The following is an 18,663-nucleotide window of genomic DNA, read 5'->3' as shown; positions in this document are numbered from 1 at the left end:
TGTATTAAGAATTTATATATATTCTACTTTTTCAGCAAAAAAACCCTGATGTACTGTAATTCAAACATTGTTGCAATAGGTAGAAAAATCTTAAGATTTTTTGCTGAAGCACGTAAGTATCTTTGCAGAGTGAATCTTTTCCTCCAGGTTTGGTTTCAGTCTAGCAACTTTTAATAGCTGCCTGGGTTGTTACAAATCTATATGATTGCCTCAGGGCCTATGGAAAATGATTTTACTAGCAATGCAATCTGGCGGTGCATCTTCCACCTGCTTTTCTCAACCATTTCCCATTGCCCTGATGCAACAACCCTATCCCCCCAAGTTCCTGAAACTTCTTCCTCAAGCAACTAATCATCCATAAGAAAGTAATTTCCTATCCCTCTAGAAGGACGCACTTACCCATTCTGTATAAAGCTGTTGCATCTTCCCTGCCACCGCACAGCCACAGTCACAAGGACACTGAACAAGGCATCCCTATAGTGCTGTTGCTCCCAGAAGGTATCTAAAGAGCCAACAGATGCTGCCAGCTAATGGTATGTCCAAAGATACAAAATTCTAAGTGACTGAAGAAAGTCCCACCATCACCAGGAGCTCCCATTTAGGTTCCTCCTGGTGCTGTCACATGTCAAGGTGGCCAGGGCCGGAAAGAGACTGAAAAAGAGATTCTTTGATGGTGTGGGGTCTTGGAGGGCAAGTAAAATGCCACGGACACAACTCAAATTGTTTTATTCTAGTGTGTCTATGTCATGTGAAGCACTATAGAGAAATAAAACAAATTTCAGTAACCGTCATAAGAAGATGGACATGTGACATGTATGCATATTCTATTAATTAATATACGTACACTAAAAAACCCACCCACTATATGTCCCTGTGTGTTTGACCAAAGGATTCTGTGTTTTTATATACAAAATGAATGCCTGTCTCACTCTCTGATAAAGCAACTCCTAGTGATGACACGCTCCAATATATTGGAAAGGGACACAGAGAGCAGCTTGGCTATACTGAAAGTCATTACAAAAAAAAGTGTGGTCATTAGGAATTAAAACACCAATTTGTCTCCATTTCATGTCTATATTGATATATATACCTCCTCTGAGCTGAAAAATTCTGAGCACAAGTTAAAAAATCACAATAAGAAGCACATTTCATAAGCCACCACACACACAATCTTTTATTCAAAATGGCGAATATTTGTGTAGTGGGCAAATTACATGCAGTCCATGTATTTTACCTGTAAATATTTAGTATTATCGAAACCTACACAGAAATATCAGCATTTCTGGTTTATAACATGTAAAGCACACTACAAAAAACACTGAACCAGTTTTTCAATTACGATAAGTGCTTCTACAGAACATAAGTTATACTCACAGGTTTATTTAGATGATGTCCTACAGAATCTGCCAGAGTTCCTATAGCATCATAAAGAATGAGCAGGTTTTTATGCTGGTATTTACTAAATGCGAAGACCAAAGTGTCAAGTATATATGCAAGATAAGGAACAAGCTCTGTACAAGCCTCCTCTTCTAGGGTAGCAAAGGCACTGAGGGACAAAAAACCAGGTCAGTTAGTATCTTGGAAAAAACAAAACAAGACGACCCCAAAATGCCCCACACTACCCATTTCTGTTTAAACATAAAACTGTATATAGTCCTCAAATTCATCCAAGATATGTTTTCAAAATGGTATTACTGAGATAACCTTGATCTATTTTGATTCAACACATAAGGATTCAGTTCCTACATTGTGATGAACAAAATTAAAAAATATTGCCGTAAAACCCGTTGTGTAGACGCAGGAAGCCCCCATGGAGAAAAGCATTACTGTACACAAGTTACAATATACTAACTGAAATAGTAGAAACCATAACAAAAGCTGTTTACTTAGGTTAAAAATGGCCTACTATCTTTAATGTATGCTGTAGCTGCACCTACGAGCCGTAGTGCTGTTGTGGCAGTGCAACGCCAACATCAGCCTGTACTCTCAGCAGTTCACTACATAAAAAAACAGATATAGAAAGACAAGGAAAACTAAAAGCAAAGACAGGGGATGAACAATTTTAGCCAGCCTTGGTCAAAGCACACATCATGGCATCATGGAAACTTTTCAGGTTGCCTGTCAAGTGTTTGAACAGCAGCATTAAAAAAACCCACCTAAAATAAACACACACACTCCCACCCACCAGACATGCTACTTCAGAGAAACATTAAGGAAAGGAAAAAATGATGAGCTATTGAAGATTTACTGGTGTAGCTTGTGTCAACAAGATTATTATTAGCCTATCCCTGCACTAAAAATGCATGCATCACCACGTGAAGTGAACAATCCCCTACTAGTGTGCTACCAAATACAGAAGTGCCTTTTTCTTAACACAATGGAACTGTGAACACTAAGTGGCTACCATTCTTATTTTATTTATTCATTATTTTATTATATTGTTATGAAGTATTCTTTCAGAAACGCATAAGACGTGAGCAGGAAAACATGTTTCAGTAAAATATCTTTCTGTCACCAACTAAAGGAGCAGTTTCTCAATAGTACAGAAATAAAAGTTAGACATCTGCTATGATACAGAAGTTAGTGACGAAAACATACAGTATCCTATGACCAATTTTCAATTTGGTAGACATTAACGATCCATGCAACTATTGACTGTAGGGATGCAACTTTTTGCTCCTCTCCAAGAAAGATCATTGTATTTTCTTGCAATTTAGAAAACTAGTAAGTATGCTTTGACTTGTAACAGCTCTACATTTTCCTTGAAGTGGAGTTTACCAGACAGTTTATTTTTTAGCTGCAACAGTAATTTTAATGAATTTCTGCTTCAAAGAAAGCATTTCAAACCATGCTATAAATCTGATACTGAACTTCAAAAAAAAAAAAAAGTCAGGTGTATCATTATTTTTAATATTTCCATTTCATCTGTTTATTATTACTTTAACAGTTTCCACTGCCCATTGCACTTCCTTCATAAGCACTACATGAGGGTATTTAAACAACTGCAACACAGCTGTGTTCAACTACATGCACATTTCAACCATGTTTTGGACAAGGAAAGTATGAACAGAAGTGTGGTTTTTTTGGTTGTTGTTGTTGGGGTGTTTTTTAATTTTGTTTTGTTTTTTGTTTTTTTTTTTTTTTTAAAATAGAATTTGATTCCTTGGACCTGAAAATGCGTGAAGCAAGCAGTCTTACATCACCATTTTCCTGCTCATTCAGGAAGGAACAGAAGACTATCACTATGAAAAGATAGACCTGAGCAGATGTTAAAGCCCAACAAATTTGCTAGCCTCATGCATGAGACGGTTTAGAGACAAAAAGGAAACAGTGTTTAATACTCAAATCTTACTAAGTACATTTCATCAAATTCATTGTATCTGTTCTCAGGCAAGGATACATCTACCCTTTCTGTTCAAAGCTTAGCACGAGAACTCTGACCTCAGCCGTGTCCTTAGGCACTACTGATATTTGAAGGTGGGGTGTGATAATGATGATGATGATAATAATAATAAAAAAAAAATTTGCATGTTTCAAGTGTTAAGCATACAATCAGATACAGATCTAACTCTGCTTTATGAAGAAACCTCCTTGGCAGTCTGCTGTGTACACTCCTGCCCCCCACAAACCGACACGTAAAAGCTTTATTTGATGAGCTTCCTGCACAAGAGGTGCAGGAATTCCCATTCCATTAATGCTGTGTCCATTAATGGAGCCATTAATTGTTTTTTTTTTTAAATATCAGCAGGCAAGGGGGAGAAGGAAATCCTATCTCCCAGGATCTCCCTTCAACAGAAAGAGAATATCCCTTGAAATAATCATAACCCAAATGTTTTGGTAAACCTGAGCTAAATATAAACACTATCAGTAATTCAACGATAGGATAGTTTTCTATTGCAATCAGTATTGACCTTGTCCATAGGCATATTAAAAAAAGCCAGATTTCTGGTCAATGAAACATCATATATTGAAAATAAACAAGTGTCGCAAACAATTTCTTTTACTACAATAAATTATTTAGTTTGGTGATTCATCTACTCTGAAAACAAACTGGACAAGAGAAATACAAATTAACTTTCTTCATGTTTTTACAACTTGGAGTAATTTGTGACTACTCCAGAAGAAGCTGCATTTACTACAATTTAAAAGACAAAAGGAATGAATACACTAAGAGCTAGAAATGGAGTCATACATTCACTGATAAAGGCATTAAAATAGTTTCCCATGAAAAAGCAGTGTCACGGATAGTGCTTTTTGCTTAAGCTTTGGCTTACCTGCAGGCAGCTTCTTGTACTCTCTTGTTGCTATCCAGGATACGCTTTAGCAACTCAGTCATTAATGGCTTCAAGTATGTGTCTGGGGGTTGACTAACTACCCAGTGTGCATAGCGACTAAGAGTCCAGCATGTAATGGAGCGCACAAGAGCCTTTTTGTCAGAGAGGCACTGAATAAGGTGAGGGATCAGCTCAGGAAGATATGGAATCATACCCTGCATGCAGCCTAGAAGGAAAAATATAGCTACTGCAGTACCAGAATTAACAAAAAGTTCCATTGTTTTCTATTTCCTAGAAGGGACATATTCTCTATCACATAGGAATATATTTTAACAATATATTAAGGACTTAATATAAATTAAGTCCTAAAAAGAAACCTTACATGTCAAACAGTAATTAAAATCCCCAATTAAACTTACATTCATTTCAACTACATTTCTACTTCAGTGCCTCCCCAATCTCCAGAAATTCTGCTTTATTAAATGGAGTATAGCAAGTATATGCAAATAAAATGAGTTTATAAAGCTTGGAAGTTCTACATCAGCCTACTCAGAGTAACTCAGATAACAAGTAGAGAAAGACTCAGTCTTGACAACAAATCATCACATCATTAAAAAGGATTCCTTAAGAAATTTAAATTTCTTCTTGTTTTCTCCTAATATCATACAAATACTGACCAGCAATAAAAGCTACACGTTTCAAGTCAGCAAGGGCAGTAATACACTGAGATTTGCCAGAAGTACTAACTTTTACCTTGCTTGACTTGAAATCAAAACCAACAAAAAAGTTTTCTAGGAACAAAGAAAAAAGTATGTTCACTAGGCACTGTGGGAAAGGAAAGATAATCCAGGCACAGACCCAAATGTATTCCTTCAACTTGCAAAAGGGACAGAGATGCTGGAAATGCAGGCAAACGCCAAGCAAGCTTGTGAGTTAGTACAAAGGAATGGAAGTTATCATATTTAAGTTGGAGAACTATCCACAAAAAGCAGCTCACGGCACTGAAGTCACACGAGTGGTCTCCATTTCTGAGAACATTTAAATGAAATGTAAGGCTCAAATTTATTAATATTCCTCTTCTATGAAATCAAGGTAGTACTTCATGAGAGACCAAAAAATATATGCTGCAGAGTTAAGAAAGGGAGAAGTAAAAGAAATTATCTCAGTCATGTCCCAAACATGCATAGATTTAAAAATGAAAAATTAAATAACTGCAGTCACCAGTTAGTAGATCTAGAGATTAATCACCGAAACCAAACCAGCTAAGGACATACACTTGTTTGCATAAATAAATTCACCTGGAAGGAATCACAGAGCTGCTTTAGAACCAATCAAAAATTCAGCAACCTGATATGCACTGTTGCCTTACCTTCAGCAATTGCTCCAAGAACAAGGATACCAGATTCTTTAACTACCCATTCGGGATGGAAGAGCAATTCCTTCAAAAGGGGCAAGATGTGTGGTAGAAGTTCATCACGAAATACATTGGCTAGGACATCTAGAGCAGCAGCAGAACATTTCCCTGAGGGGAATTAACAGTGTTAATCTCTGGTTATTATACAAGCAGTTGTAGTTAGGCAATATAATCCTCATTCTAACTTCGAGCTGCCAGTAGAGTCTCAGGGCATTAGGAGGAAAGATACTTCCATTTCATTACAATACACAGTGAGCCACTGTGCTCTGGTGCAAAGCCAGTTTTGCAGCACTTAAATAGCCATTAAAAGGAGTTATACATTGGGGATATTATAACACTCACTGACAGGAACCACACCATTATTTTGCAACATTATATACACTACAAAATTTCAGGAAGGCATAACACTAAGGAAGAGGGAAGGTCTGTGACATGAATGCAACATATTGGAGAAACTAAGGAGAAAGGATAAGTGGCCTAAAAATATTAGCATTTGATTCAAAAGAAAATGCTCAAGCATGATCCATGTCTCAAAGCAAAAAAAGGCAAAGGCAAAACCATCCAACTTAGAGACTGAAAGGAATTTGCTGGCCTCTGCTCTGAGCTTTTATACCTTATTCCTATTCTGTGATGCACCAATATAAAGAGGAACACCACAACATTTGTTTGAAAATTTTAATCCCATATTTTTAGCAAACAGAAGTTCATAAAAGAAAAATCAGGAACAACTGCAGAACATGATTCAGAAATCCTTACTCTGTTTTTCTGCTGTGGTGTTGTTATGTCTAGAAAAAATAATGCTAAGGTGGTTTTATAAAGAATGCTCGTATTACAGAATTTATACTGCAATTTTTGCTTATTATGATCTCAGTTCCTTCTTAATCTCTCAGAAAGGATCCAACCGGTCTCATTAGTAAGCAATGCTGCTAATTGTCAGGCTGTGCTGATGCTTCCTCTCTGTTCAAATTGGAAGTCAAATATAGAACACCGGATAAGAAATAGGGCACACAATTCTCATTTTCAGATAATCCAAATTCTCTCAAGTCTAGGTGGCATATGTCAATACAGATCTCTTAAGTGTTGTGCTCCTTCTCTTTCAGGCCACCACTCCTGGACAACTTTAGCTTTCTCACCATCTTAATCAAAACTGCGACTACAGGGCACCCTCTGTCATTTCAGCTATCTTCTTTAGAAAATATGTATTTAATTCTGCAATCTCTACACACAGCAGTAACAAGAACAGCATTATGAATCTAAAACTATACTTTTTTTAAAAAAGAGGCTTTACCGAAACAAGCATATTTGCACTCATATTTTCTTATAAAATAATTTTAAAAATTCAGATATGTCTTAAAATTGTTTGACCATAAGCTTCAAGGAGCATTCACCTGTTGTGAGAACTCAGGGCCTTGGAAGAAAAAAAAATTTATGTGGATGTGTCCGAATCTCAACATTATTCCGCAATGAGGTTGCTTGCAAAGTATATCTAAGGCTGCTTGCAAAGTATACTTAAGTCAGATTTGTCATAATCTCACTACTTATTTTCTGTCACTGAGCTTAAAAAAGTTTGTGGCATTTTCTTTCCTTACCACATGGCCTATTGGCCTAAAAGTCCTATGACCCATACACAGGCCATCAGAACCGTGGTTTTCTCACAACTATCTCCTCTCTTCATAACTGGGGGATACATTCTGGTCAGAAGCAAGTTCCTCACATAGAAAAGAACTATTGGTAATGGCCATCAGTAGTAGCATGTTCACACAGGGGAAAAAAAAAACCAAAATGAAACACACAAAACAATTTTAGACGAAAGACTGAAGTAAAAGAAAGCATTATTAAGCTTCCTCCAGCTATCAATGTGTAAGAGCTTTTTCTTTTAACCTGAAGTTAAACAGGTGATACATGATTTTTATTATCTTGTAGAATTAAAATTCTAAGTCCAAAAGTTCCATTAAATTGCATCCAGTAAATGTTTGTAGCTGGACCTGCCATATTCAAAATAAGAAATAATCTTACAGATGGCTAGCTTTTGCCAATAGTTACATAGTCAAAGTGTCATCTTAAAGACTCCCCCTCCACTCCATCCACCAATTATGTCAGCAGATAGTTCTTTTTGCATTCAAAACCAAAGCCTCAGTATTCCTAAAAAAAATTCCTATACAAAGTCCTCTTTTTACTAGTAGTTCTTGTATTATGCAAGTAGCTCTATTTTAAAACATTTTACACATTACTTTGACATACTTAAATTCCAGTCAGAAATAGTATCATCATCATCAAGTTCATCGTCATCATCGTCATCATCTTCAATACCATCTTCTTCATGTTGCTGAGCCACCGTCCGTGAACGATGAAAACGAGGTCTTATGTCCTGTTCACTATCTGGAATAGCTTCGTCTTCTTCAACATCCCCCTGTCATCAGAATGTTTTATCAGATAAACTAGTCCAACTATATTCTCAAGGAAATTAAGAATGTAGTTTTCGTTCAAATTTTATAAGCATATAAAGGATTCACATCCCACTTGTGCTTCCCAGCTAACTAAAAATGCAATTGTTCCTGCATTCTGCTGCTGCATTTACCAGAAAAATGACAGGAAGATAGAAGCAAAAGAGATAACCTCCCACACAAAGTATCCTTCTTGTTAAGAAATTACTCTTGATGGGAATGAAATAATAGAAGGAAGAAGTGACAGAGAAATTCTGCTACACAGACATATTCTAAAATGTAATGATGGAAAAAGTCGCGTATTCCATTTAGAAGGCATGAGAACTAATTCTGAGCGTTTTTTTTAGGCTGCATTGTTGCAGTAGTTTATGTGTAATAGTATGACAGCTCTGCCTAAATTGGGTGGGAGGGGACAGGGGCAAAGCAGGAAAGCCTGCAGATTATTTTTCAATAAACATGGCAGCAGTCACCTTTAGTATTTGGAACAGCACACCTTGCCCAGAAACCTAATTCTCCATTGAACAGATGGTAGACCAGATCTGCTCATTCTGATCGGAATCATTCCAGATATTTTTACAAAGTAAAAGAAATTGATGCTCACCTTCAACAGAATAATATCGATCTCTGAATATTTCATACCATTTACCAGCACAGGTATCAGCCTGCAAAGAAATATCGATACGTGTCAAAATAACACATAAAAAAGCAAGCCAGTTTTCAGTTACCTGGGCCATAATTTTGGTTGTAACCCTCACCCCCCCCAACCCAACCCCCCCAACAAAACCTTAGTCTGATAACAAAAGCTAGTACGTAAACCAAGCTCCATTTCATAAGGTTCATCAATACTTAGTAATCTGAAAAAGTGTAAATTTCAAATTACAAACTTTGAACTAGAGGTAGCCAGATGGTACAACTGAGTTTTAAACTTCAAAAAAGATATTCTTCCATATGACAAATTTATTCTGAAGCACCTTTCAAAAATTAAGTCTGAAGGTTTTCAGTAAGAATTTATAATATGCATGATAAATAAGTACTAAGTTGGCTCTCACCAATAGTACTTGTCACTTTATTTACTTGTGGCTGAAGACTCTACCTCACTACTCTTAAAGACAGAAGCCTAACTACATTAAGCCCTCCTATGCTTTTGTGAATACTTCAATAAGACAAGTCCCCAACATCGCAGAGACGTTGACTAATCTGTATTAGGATTTCACTTCGTTATTAAACTGATTATGGCTATGGGACTCCAACTGTACAGATGTATAGCAAAAAAAAGTACTAAGGGAAAAAAGTCAAATACTTCACATAAAAACACGTTCTCCACAAAAAAAATTCCATAAAAATATGTATTACAAGTCAAAACAAGCTAATAATGAAATCATCATGGACTGACCCAGCACCAGTGACAGACTCAATCTGTCTATATTCCGCAGCTGAGGAGTATTGTTTTTGAAGGTACCAAGCCAGCAATACTATTCACACATTGCAATGGCACATTACCTTCTGAACTTTGAATGAAGGAATAGTAAGTATTCACATTAATACCAACTCATTGGCATTTCTGCAGCATACATCATGAAGTAGACAGGAGCTATGTATTTTTATAAGGAAGCCCACAGGAGCAAAATGGAACAAGATGTTAGATACCACATGAACAGGTTTTTAGAAGATCTTGTCCCACTTTTAATTTAATATCCAAAATTTAAGATTATCATCAAGTATTGACAAGCTTATATAGCTCCCTAGTCAAACAGGATTCACCAATAAATAAGTTGCTTTCAAAAAACATGACATTGAAAGATTATGGGAGAAATGTAATGTTACTCTTATTTATTTGTTTTTCTAGAAATTTAAAAGCTTTACAAAAAAAAAAAAAATTCAGTATGACACTGTTGCAGTGTCAGTGTTCATGTAGGCCAAAAGAGGTTTTATACTAGTCGTTACTAACTAGTAGTTACTAACTACGGTTATTCCCAGTATAAATAGTTACTAACTAGCAGTTAAAAACTACTGTTATTGTCAGTATAAACATGATCTGTGTTCGGAAAGGAGTGGGTAGACTTGAGAATTGTGCTATCATTCTTTGTCTTTTGAGCTACAAAGTAGAAATTAAGTAAAACCATTTTAAAACTTAAAAATTATTTCTCATAACATTAGTTCTCCTGTTTTCAACTCCTATTCCTCCACTGGTACAGTAGGTGTTTTAATCTCAATTCTCTACTAATTGCTTATGAAAACTGAAATTTTGCTGATTTTTTTTTAATTGCTTCCAATCTACAATGATTATTTTTGCTGAGAAGAATGCATCTCTTCTGCCCATGATTCTGTTCTTCCAGTCAAGATCCTGAGAGAACTGCCCCAGTAATTTCAAAAACCTTCCATGCATATATAAAAACAAAGAGTATCCATTTACTGGGAACACTGAAGAATTCATATTGCAAAAGACTTCAGACTCTGAAAAAAAGCTACAAGCACTGTTGCAGACATGCAGATGTTTAAGTCTCAAACATCGATATTCATTCCCATTCAATCAAAGATCTACATTTTGAGGCACAGGATAACTTTTTGAAACTTACAAAAAATAGTTTTTGAAACTTAAACTACCATCAGGCTGCAGAAGTATGAAGGAACACATTTTACATGCTTTCTTCAAGTTAAAATTGCAATAGCAATTGATATAAAATTGGTTCCTAAATCCAAGTGATGTCATGCCATTTTGTTATGTTCTTTATAAAATGGGAAACCCTTTGCATGACTATGCACATAGAAGCATTGCACAACACGTTCATGGTATACCAGATATTACAGGTAATGTCATGGGGAGGTGTTTGTTTGAGCTTATGTGCATGTTAGTATATCTCTGCATTCATCTGAAGCTTAAGAGCCTGTTAGGCTTGAGGTAAAGCACCACGGTGACACAGTTTAGGTTGCTTCTGGAGCTCATTGGTCTGAAATCCTCAGAAGTCTTTTCAATGAACGCTGTACTACAGCCATTTTTACTATGCACAAGAACTACCTACAGGAGAATTCTTCTAAGCATACTGCAAGCTAGATACAGTCTCCGTAACAGTAACCAGGAACAGGTCAACTGAAGTTTAAAGATGACTATTTCAAAATAAATAGGGAGTTGTAATTCTTAATACTTACTTAGTAAGATGCCGACATAACACATCTTTACAAATTGGCTGTTCAGCCAAGGTCAGCCAAAACTCACAAGCCTCCAGAGCCACATTTTCATCTTGGTCCTGGGTCCTTTGCAGCATGTACTACACAATATAAAAATAAATTACTTGTACAAGATAGAAGTTTTAAGTGTCCAGAGGAAGCTACCAACATTGTAAACTGTGTTCGCAAAACCAGACTATGCTACCATAGCGGTTTTGTTTCTTTGGGGCGAGGGGAAGAAACAGATATAAGAGACTACTTAAGGCTATACTGAGAATAAGCTAAGAGAATTCTTTCTTAATGCCACATGATTCAGATTCTAAATTTCTTCATTGCTTAAGTGAAAACATTATTCCAGAAAACTGCAGAGACCTAAGATAATAAACAGCAGTTTCCTGTGAATAGATCTTTTTAAAAAGTATTTTTTACTCCCTCTTTGCACTTTTCAGTAAAAAGGTACAACTATACCCTCAATAAGATGGAAATACTTTTTATTTCCAGTACCATAAAAAAGCTTCCCTTCCAAATCTTGATTACCTGACAGGGTGTAAGTAAGTAGAACCCATAACAAGAAGAAAAAAAAAAGAAGTCTCACATTTTTCTAGCATGAATGGTAATTCAGACATTCAGTACCAAATCTTTAAGCTTGCTACTAAAATTTAATCCTCCTTCAACCAAAAATAATGAAATACCTGCATAAACAAAAAGCCTAAGTAGACTACTGCTACATCAGTTTCTTATACACAACTGCCAAAACAATTCAGGGAAGATTCCTGCAACTTCCAAAATAGTAATTTCTGCATTCTTCCATGTCAGCCCTTATTTCTGGAACAGTTGTTTCTTCCATTCATTTTAGAAAACCTCATGGAAGTCCACACAGCTACCTTTCCTCACACATGGATTTAAAGCAAAAGAAATCCTTCTTCAGTGGCTTCAGAATACCATTTTACTCTCAAAATTAACTAGAATGGGGGGAACCTTTATTATCCTTATGCATTTCAGGGATGCAAGACTTGCCACGAACACAACCCTTCCAACAGAATTGCAAGCTTTTCCTAAAGGTTCACTATTGTGATTAAGAACTCTCAGTAATAGAAATACTGCTCTATTCCAAGTTGTCAACAGATCGCAGCTCAGAAAAGTTGAAAAATGTCCTACTCATTGAAAGCAAGGCTTTCTTAATGCATCTTAAGTTAAGAGATTTGGCATTTTTCCCCAGAGGGCTTGAAAATCCACTCTTTTATTGGGATTTGTTATTTGTCAGGAAGACAAAAACAGAATGACAAAAAGTAATCTGTTTGAAGATGCCCCTCACACTGTCATTTCCTCTTTAGGTATCTATTATAAGTGTTATACTATATGCTCCATGAAGTTAGATAGCAGTAGATCGAAAAGGCTACTTACACTCAGTGGTGTAAGATAGCCATATATACGGCTTGAAAAATCATAGCAACAACAGCGATCCTATTAACAAAGCAAAATGTGGGAAGGGTATTTGAAGGCTTCTTTTTTTTATTATCATGCCAAATTGTAATAAGTACTTTTAATGATAAAATATAAAGTTCTACTGGCTTTAGACAATGCAAGTAGTTGCTTCGTCACAATAAATTACAAAATAACATAGTAAGATTACTTAGTACAGTTTTGTGTACTCTGTAACATAAACAATGCTGTGTTAGTTTTGTTAAGTCAAACCAGCAAGAAAAAAATAGTGGGGTACATAAAGCATTAAGAAGAACACATCATTAAGCAGTAACAGACATGTCTTTATCTGAAGAAAGTAACAGGATGGAAAAGTCAGGATTTCTACTGAGAAAGATCTCGGGAGGCATGCATTTGGATAAATACGCTCTGTGAGCATACAAGTGCAATATAATAATCGAAATGATAAGTTGGTCTGCTCGTGACATATCCTGTTATTGAGTTCTCAGACAAAAAAAGAAAAAACGTGCTTCTGCTCACCTGGAAGTGCACGCTCAAAAAACCCAACAAAATCCAAACTCAGCCATACCTGTATGCTCCAGGTATTTGGCAAGAAAGTTAATACTAAACCTGCCTGTGTCAAAAGCATGATGCCCGTCAAGACCTTCTTAAAATCAATAATGGATCATTAATATTCTTAACTACTTTAAAAGTGATTCTCCATAAGCATAAATAACATCATGTAAATACAAGTTTCTCTCTTTTAAGACTTTCTTCACTTAGAGCAGCCATCAGCAGTAGCATTCAGCTTGGAGGCATTAAAGCCTCAAAGGTGCAAAACCTGACTCATTTGAACGCTGAACAATAGTCAGTTCTGGAATATTACATTTGCACAAAACAGAATGTATACAGAACTGGGGAAATCAGTAACAGTATACAGTAGTTCCAAAACTGAAAAAAAAAAAAAAGGTCTAAACTTTCTGTTACAGAACAGAAAATTACTACTACTGTCTTTTGTAGAGAGGAAGCCTAGTAATAGTTTTCCCAAGAGTAAAACACCAGATACAATGAGAATACAATTTTGGATCTTTTTCTGGTTGGTGACAAGATTTCTACCTACAAAGTCCAGAAGCTCCTTACTAATTTTAGGAGGGTGAAGAGCCAGAGAAGGTATCATTTCTTGACAATATAATCTCCGAAGCTTTATTCTTTCTCGAAAAACAAAAAATCTCTCAACCAACCAAACAAAAAAACCCCACCACCAAGTACCAACAATCCTTGCTTGTCCTATGTTATATGAGAACATGTCTGCCAAGACTGGTGTCATGGAATTCCAGACAACACATAGGAAGATTAGACAGCAGGCCAAGGCTGTCAAGGGTCATCTCAGGTTTATGCATCTCTAATGTCTGTGTCCAACAGCAGAAAAACTTAACACCTTCTTTGTGTTGTCTGCACACAGTTCTTATGGAATTTGACACTGGGTTATGACCCACTTGTCCACATGAAATCTGCATGAGAAACATTCTGGTCTTAGCTATATTTCCAGTCTGGCAAGTAGAATATGTAAACGCTACCTAGAAACTGCCAGTATTTCCCAGAAACGTGGAAATTACAGCTCAAACAGTTGAGTAGACAAAAAAACAGTGCTGATTGATCCTCTGGTAGACAAGTCTGCACTAACCTAGAATGGTAAAGGAACTATCAAATGACATTAACCTCTACAACTGAATGCAATGGGAGGCAATGTTGTTAGTAGCTCAAAGAGCATCTCAGTATATAAAATAACACACCTTATCCTTGTTATGGTCAACACATCCGAAAAAAGTGACAGCTTCAATGTGTGAACTGTAGCAGTATCAGCACTAGCACTAGATTTTTAACATGATCTTCTCATTTGGGGTCAAGCAATGCCTGGGTGCTCCATAGTATAGCTGATCCTGGCTATTTCAGAATCAATTGGCTTAATGAAGAATAAACAACTGCCTGTCAAACATAATGTCAAGTTGGCAATTAGCTAAAAGTTTCGCAATCTCAGTCTTGAAGGAAAATGAAGAGTAGGCAAGTGCAAGAGTAACATACCTGTTCTGATGAATGTCTTTTATTAGTTATTATTTCTGCAACCCCAAACAGGTTTCAACACACAATCTGGGAAATGAGACTCACCTCAACTATACTAATCATATGAGGAAGCAGGCGATCCATTCGAACTTCCAGCAACATTACCAGAGCACGGCAAACGTTTTTGCGTACTTCAGGCTCCTCATCACCAGCCAGTGCAAAAAGATTCTGTTGGAAAGTAATACCAGCTGAAAAGCTCATCTAGTTCAACTTGTACTTAAATTGACATTACTGGCAAACTAAAGTATGCAAATATGTACTTCTGTACTCTCCTACCCCACACCTGAGAATACCATTTTATTTCTTAAAGACATAATTCAACAAATAAAGTCTTCAGACTCTCCATGTGTATTGTACACATAACTAAAACACTGCATAATATTAGCACTGGCACAAGAACAGTATTTCCTGGATTTTTTTTTCCTCCTAAACATAAATGAAGTTCTGAAGCCAGAAAACTCCATGAGTACATAACAGCAGCAAATCAAATACTCTACATCGCCCAAAATACCACCCTCCTAATACATGTTCAGTATTCAGTGACATGATGATCCCTATACTGCACCTTCCATCACAGGTAAGTGACAGATTGCTGCTATTACTTTTATGCCTTTATGCAACAAGAGTTTCCTCTACTTATGAAGAGGAAGCATCTTTAAAAATACTATTTTTTGGGCTTGAGAGTGCTTAGACTAATCAACTCGGAGCACAAGCATACAAAATGAACTTCAATCCATGAGGACTGAAGCCTAAGAATGGGCAACGAGAACGGGGAGTTTGGGTATAGAGGTAGTTGTAAAACATAATTCAAAACTCTTGGTAAATCAGATATGTAATGTGACTTAACCCCCCAGCCAAGAATGCACACCCACCTCAATAAAAGAGTCTATGTGCAACATAAGAGCTTGAGTTCTGCTGATGATAAACTGATTGACGCATGCAACAGCATGAGATCTACAAACAGAACAGTTAAAATACACATTTTTCATGAGTTAAAAACATTTTCTAAACTGTAGATAGGCATCAGAAACATTAGGAAGCAAATTACACTGTCCAAACATATTCTAGAGGCAAGAAGGAACAAATCTGCACATCTATAGTATTACTAAGCAAAATTACTAAACCACATTTTAAGTAGCACCTTATACTCTGATACATCTAATAAATATTTTAAAATATTCAGTAAATAAAAACAAGAGCAGGATGACGACACCTGTCATATTTGTTCCGAACAGTATGTAAGGATGTTCTTTTTGAGTATATTTTTATTATTGATCTTCTCAGATATTAACAATTCCATACAAGTCAATATGGTGAAATTTTAGCATGCCCTTCTTCATTGTTAAGTATCCAACTGCCTTTGCAATATTTTCAGTATTTATTGAGACCAATATGTGTCAACAATATAGTTGTAGCTTAGAAAAAACACACACTTGTAGTAGGATACATACTAAACATACTAAAATACGAGGCATTGGTTCTTCTGTTCCATTTCATGCAAAGCCACTACATACAGGTCCTTTTCATTCTCAAAGATACAAAAGTCAAATTCTGTAAGTAAAGGCACAACGCAACCTGTAAAAGCCTTTGAAGATCCATTCAAATATTTTTGCTAATGTAGCTACAAACTTCTATTCTGTTCAGACATTTCTTGGAAGACTGTCTCATAAACATTGTTCATAAGTTGTCTCTTGACAGATTTAAATATAAAGTATTTTACTGACACCACTAATAGTTTTCATTTCAGCACTATGTACTGAAAGCAGGCTGCGGGTCAGCAGGTGGCCTGCTTTAAACTTGAAACTGGTTTAACAGTCTCAAAGCCAAAAACATCGCAGGATAGGAAAAAAGTGAAAGACTGTATAATGTGGTAAGGAAAAAAGCATGTTTTTCTCCATCTCTCCCAGCTCCAAAGAAGTATTAAGCTTAGCTTTCCACAAGGGCAAGTTCATGTTTTGTTACCTATTTTTCTTAGTATGCGTCTATTTTAGATGACTTTCTAAATCTTATTTGAATTCTATCATGATGTATTCGAAGTTATACTCTTCCTCTTAGTCCTCATCATCTACTACTGTTGCCAATAAAGAATTGCCACTTCTGAGTTGTAGAATCTTTCAATATAATTTTTAAATAGGAGTTAAAAAATACATTTCACAGAATCACAGAGAATCACAGAACAGTTGAGGTTGGAAGGAACCTCTGGAGATCATCTGGTCCAACCCCTCCACTCAAGCAGCCAGTTGCCCAGGACCATGTCCAGATGGCTTCTGAGTATCTCCAAGGATGGGGACTCCATCACCTCTGTGGGCAACCTGTGCCAGTGCTTGGTCACTCTCACAGAGAAAAAGTGTTTCCTGATGTTCAGAGGGACCCTCCTGTGTTTCTGTTTGTGCCCATGGCCTCTGGTCCTGTCACTGGGCACCACTGGAAAGAGCCTGGCTCCGTCCTCTTTACACCCTCCTTTCAGGTATTTACATACATTGATGAGCTCCCCCAGTCCCACCTCCCAGCCTTTCCTCATAGGAGAGATGCTTCAGTCCCTTCACCATCTTTATGGCCCTTTGCTGGACTCTCTCCAGTGCGTCCATGTCTCTCTTGCACTGAACAGCCCAGAACTGGACACAGTGCTCCAGGTGTGGCCTCACCTGGAAGATGAGGGGAAGGATCTCCTCCCTTAACCAGCTGCCAACAGTCCAGTCCAGGATACCATTAGCCTTCTTTGTGGCAGGGGCACACTGTTGGCTCTTTTCAGGGTAAAAGGTACTGTTCTTTGTAATAAATATTAGTAATACCAATTTAATCCTGGAATTTTTCTTCTATCCTATACTTCTGTTACTTTGGAGAGCTTAATACAGTTTTACAGTGAAAAGATGATGAACCCATTTAATTTGATTCAGCTGAAAAGATAAAGAGCTTTCTAAGTTTTGGTGCAGTTAAAGCAGAAAAAATTTTCTGCAAGAACGCAGAAACTATTGGCAGAAAAATAATTTTGACTCTCCTATTGCTGAAGTAATTACAAAATGAATGCAGAATTGTTCTTTCTAATCAGAATATTAAGTTCTAACCATAGCATTGACATTTTCATAGTAATACGCAAAAACTTAAAAGAAACAGTTTGATTTTCAAAATCACACGCTAATTGTACATTTGGAAGATAAAAAGAGGTGAGACTGTTGTATTAACTAAGCAGATAAACATGGAAATTACTGATGCATGGAATCTCTGTGGATCTCTGCAAGATAATTTAAAAAAAAAAAAGCACGTTTTAAACATATCTACAAAATAGCAACCTTGCTGCTCATGTAAATAAAATTTTTAACAGATAAGTGTACTACAACACCTAAACCTACCTTATTTTTGGACTGCTGTGCTTGAAGAACTGCAAGAATTTAGGTATCATGATATTGAGTGGTCGGTCCAATACATCGCTATCTAAAATTTCAGCAGAATCTTCACATATCTTCTGAAGAGCGCCAAATGCACCCTGTTTTAAAAAAAAAAAAAATCTCTTCTTTCACATTCTGAAGAAGGGAAAATTTCAGGTTTTGTACAGAACAGGTAATTTCAGCACAACACAGTAAACCTAGCTAATTAACACAGTAAATGCAGCTAACTAAATATGGAGTTAAACTGAAACATCCTTAAAGGCTTTTTATTTAAGCACTTTTTACTGGCATCTGTAAGCTCTCAAGCTGGGTGAGTCAGTGGATAAGTAGTAATTTTAATTTTAGCATTCAATGATCATCTATTCAATCCCATTTTTAAAAATGCTTAAAAGCTAGTTCTTATTTGAGAAATAAATGTCCAGGTGCAGAAGTATGCA

The 18,663-nt window shown here is 36.4% G+C and overlaps 1 protein-coding gene across 2 annotated transcripts in view; it reads right to left on the bottom strand.

Moving 5' to 3' along the window:
* TNPO1 (transportin 1) overlaps positions 1–18,663 on the bottom strand; it is a 61,573-nt gene that overhangs the window by 18,414 nt on the left and 24,496 nt on the right. For both annotated transcript variants that reach the window (XR_012670841.1, XM_075136467.1), the window contains exons 6-14: positions 18,191–18,324; positions 15,713–15,794; positions 14,886–15,008; positions 11,280–11,398; positions 8,734–8,794; positions 7,930–8,098; positions 5,644–5,796; positions 4,275–4,500; positions 1,375–1,546 (exon numbers count right to left, since the gene is read on the bottom strand). Coding sequence is in view for 1 of the 2 variants with exons in the window: in XM_075136467.1 (XP_074992568.1) it covers positions 1,375–1,546; positions 4,275–4,500; positions 5,644–5,796; positions 7,930–8,098; positions 8,734–8,794; positions 11,280–11,398; positions 14,886–15,008; positions 15,713–15,794; positions 18,191–18,324 (1,239 nt within the window). In the remaining variant the exon portion in view is untranslated. The remainder of the gene's footprint in view (positions 1–1,374; positions 1,547–4,274; positions 4,501–5,643; positions 5,797–7,929; positions 8,099–8,733; positions 8,795–11,279; positions 11,399–14,885; positions 15,009–15,712; positions 15,795–18,190; positions 18,325–18,663) is intronic.

This window comes from Calonectris borealis, chromosome Z (genome assembly GCF_964195595.1).
Source record: "Calonectris borealis chromosome Z, bCalBor7.hap1.2, whole genome shotgun sequence".
In the NCBI taxonomy this organism is placed as follows: domain Eukaryota; kingdom Metazoa; phylum Chordata; class Aves; order Procellariiformes; family Procellariidae; genus Calonectris; species Calonectris borealis.
Note: the sequence above shows the minus strand (reverse complement) of the source record. Positions and strands in the feature narration are given on the sequence as shown.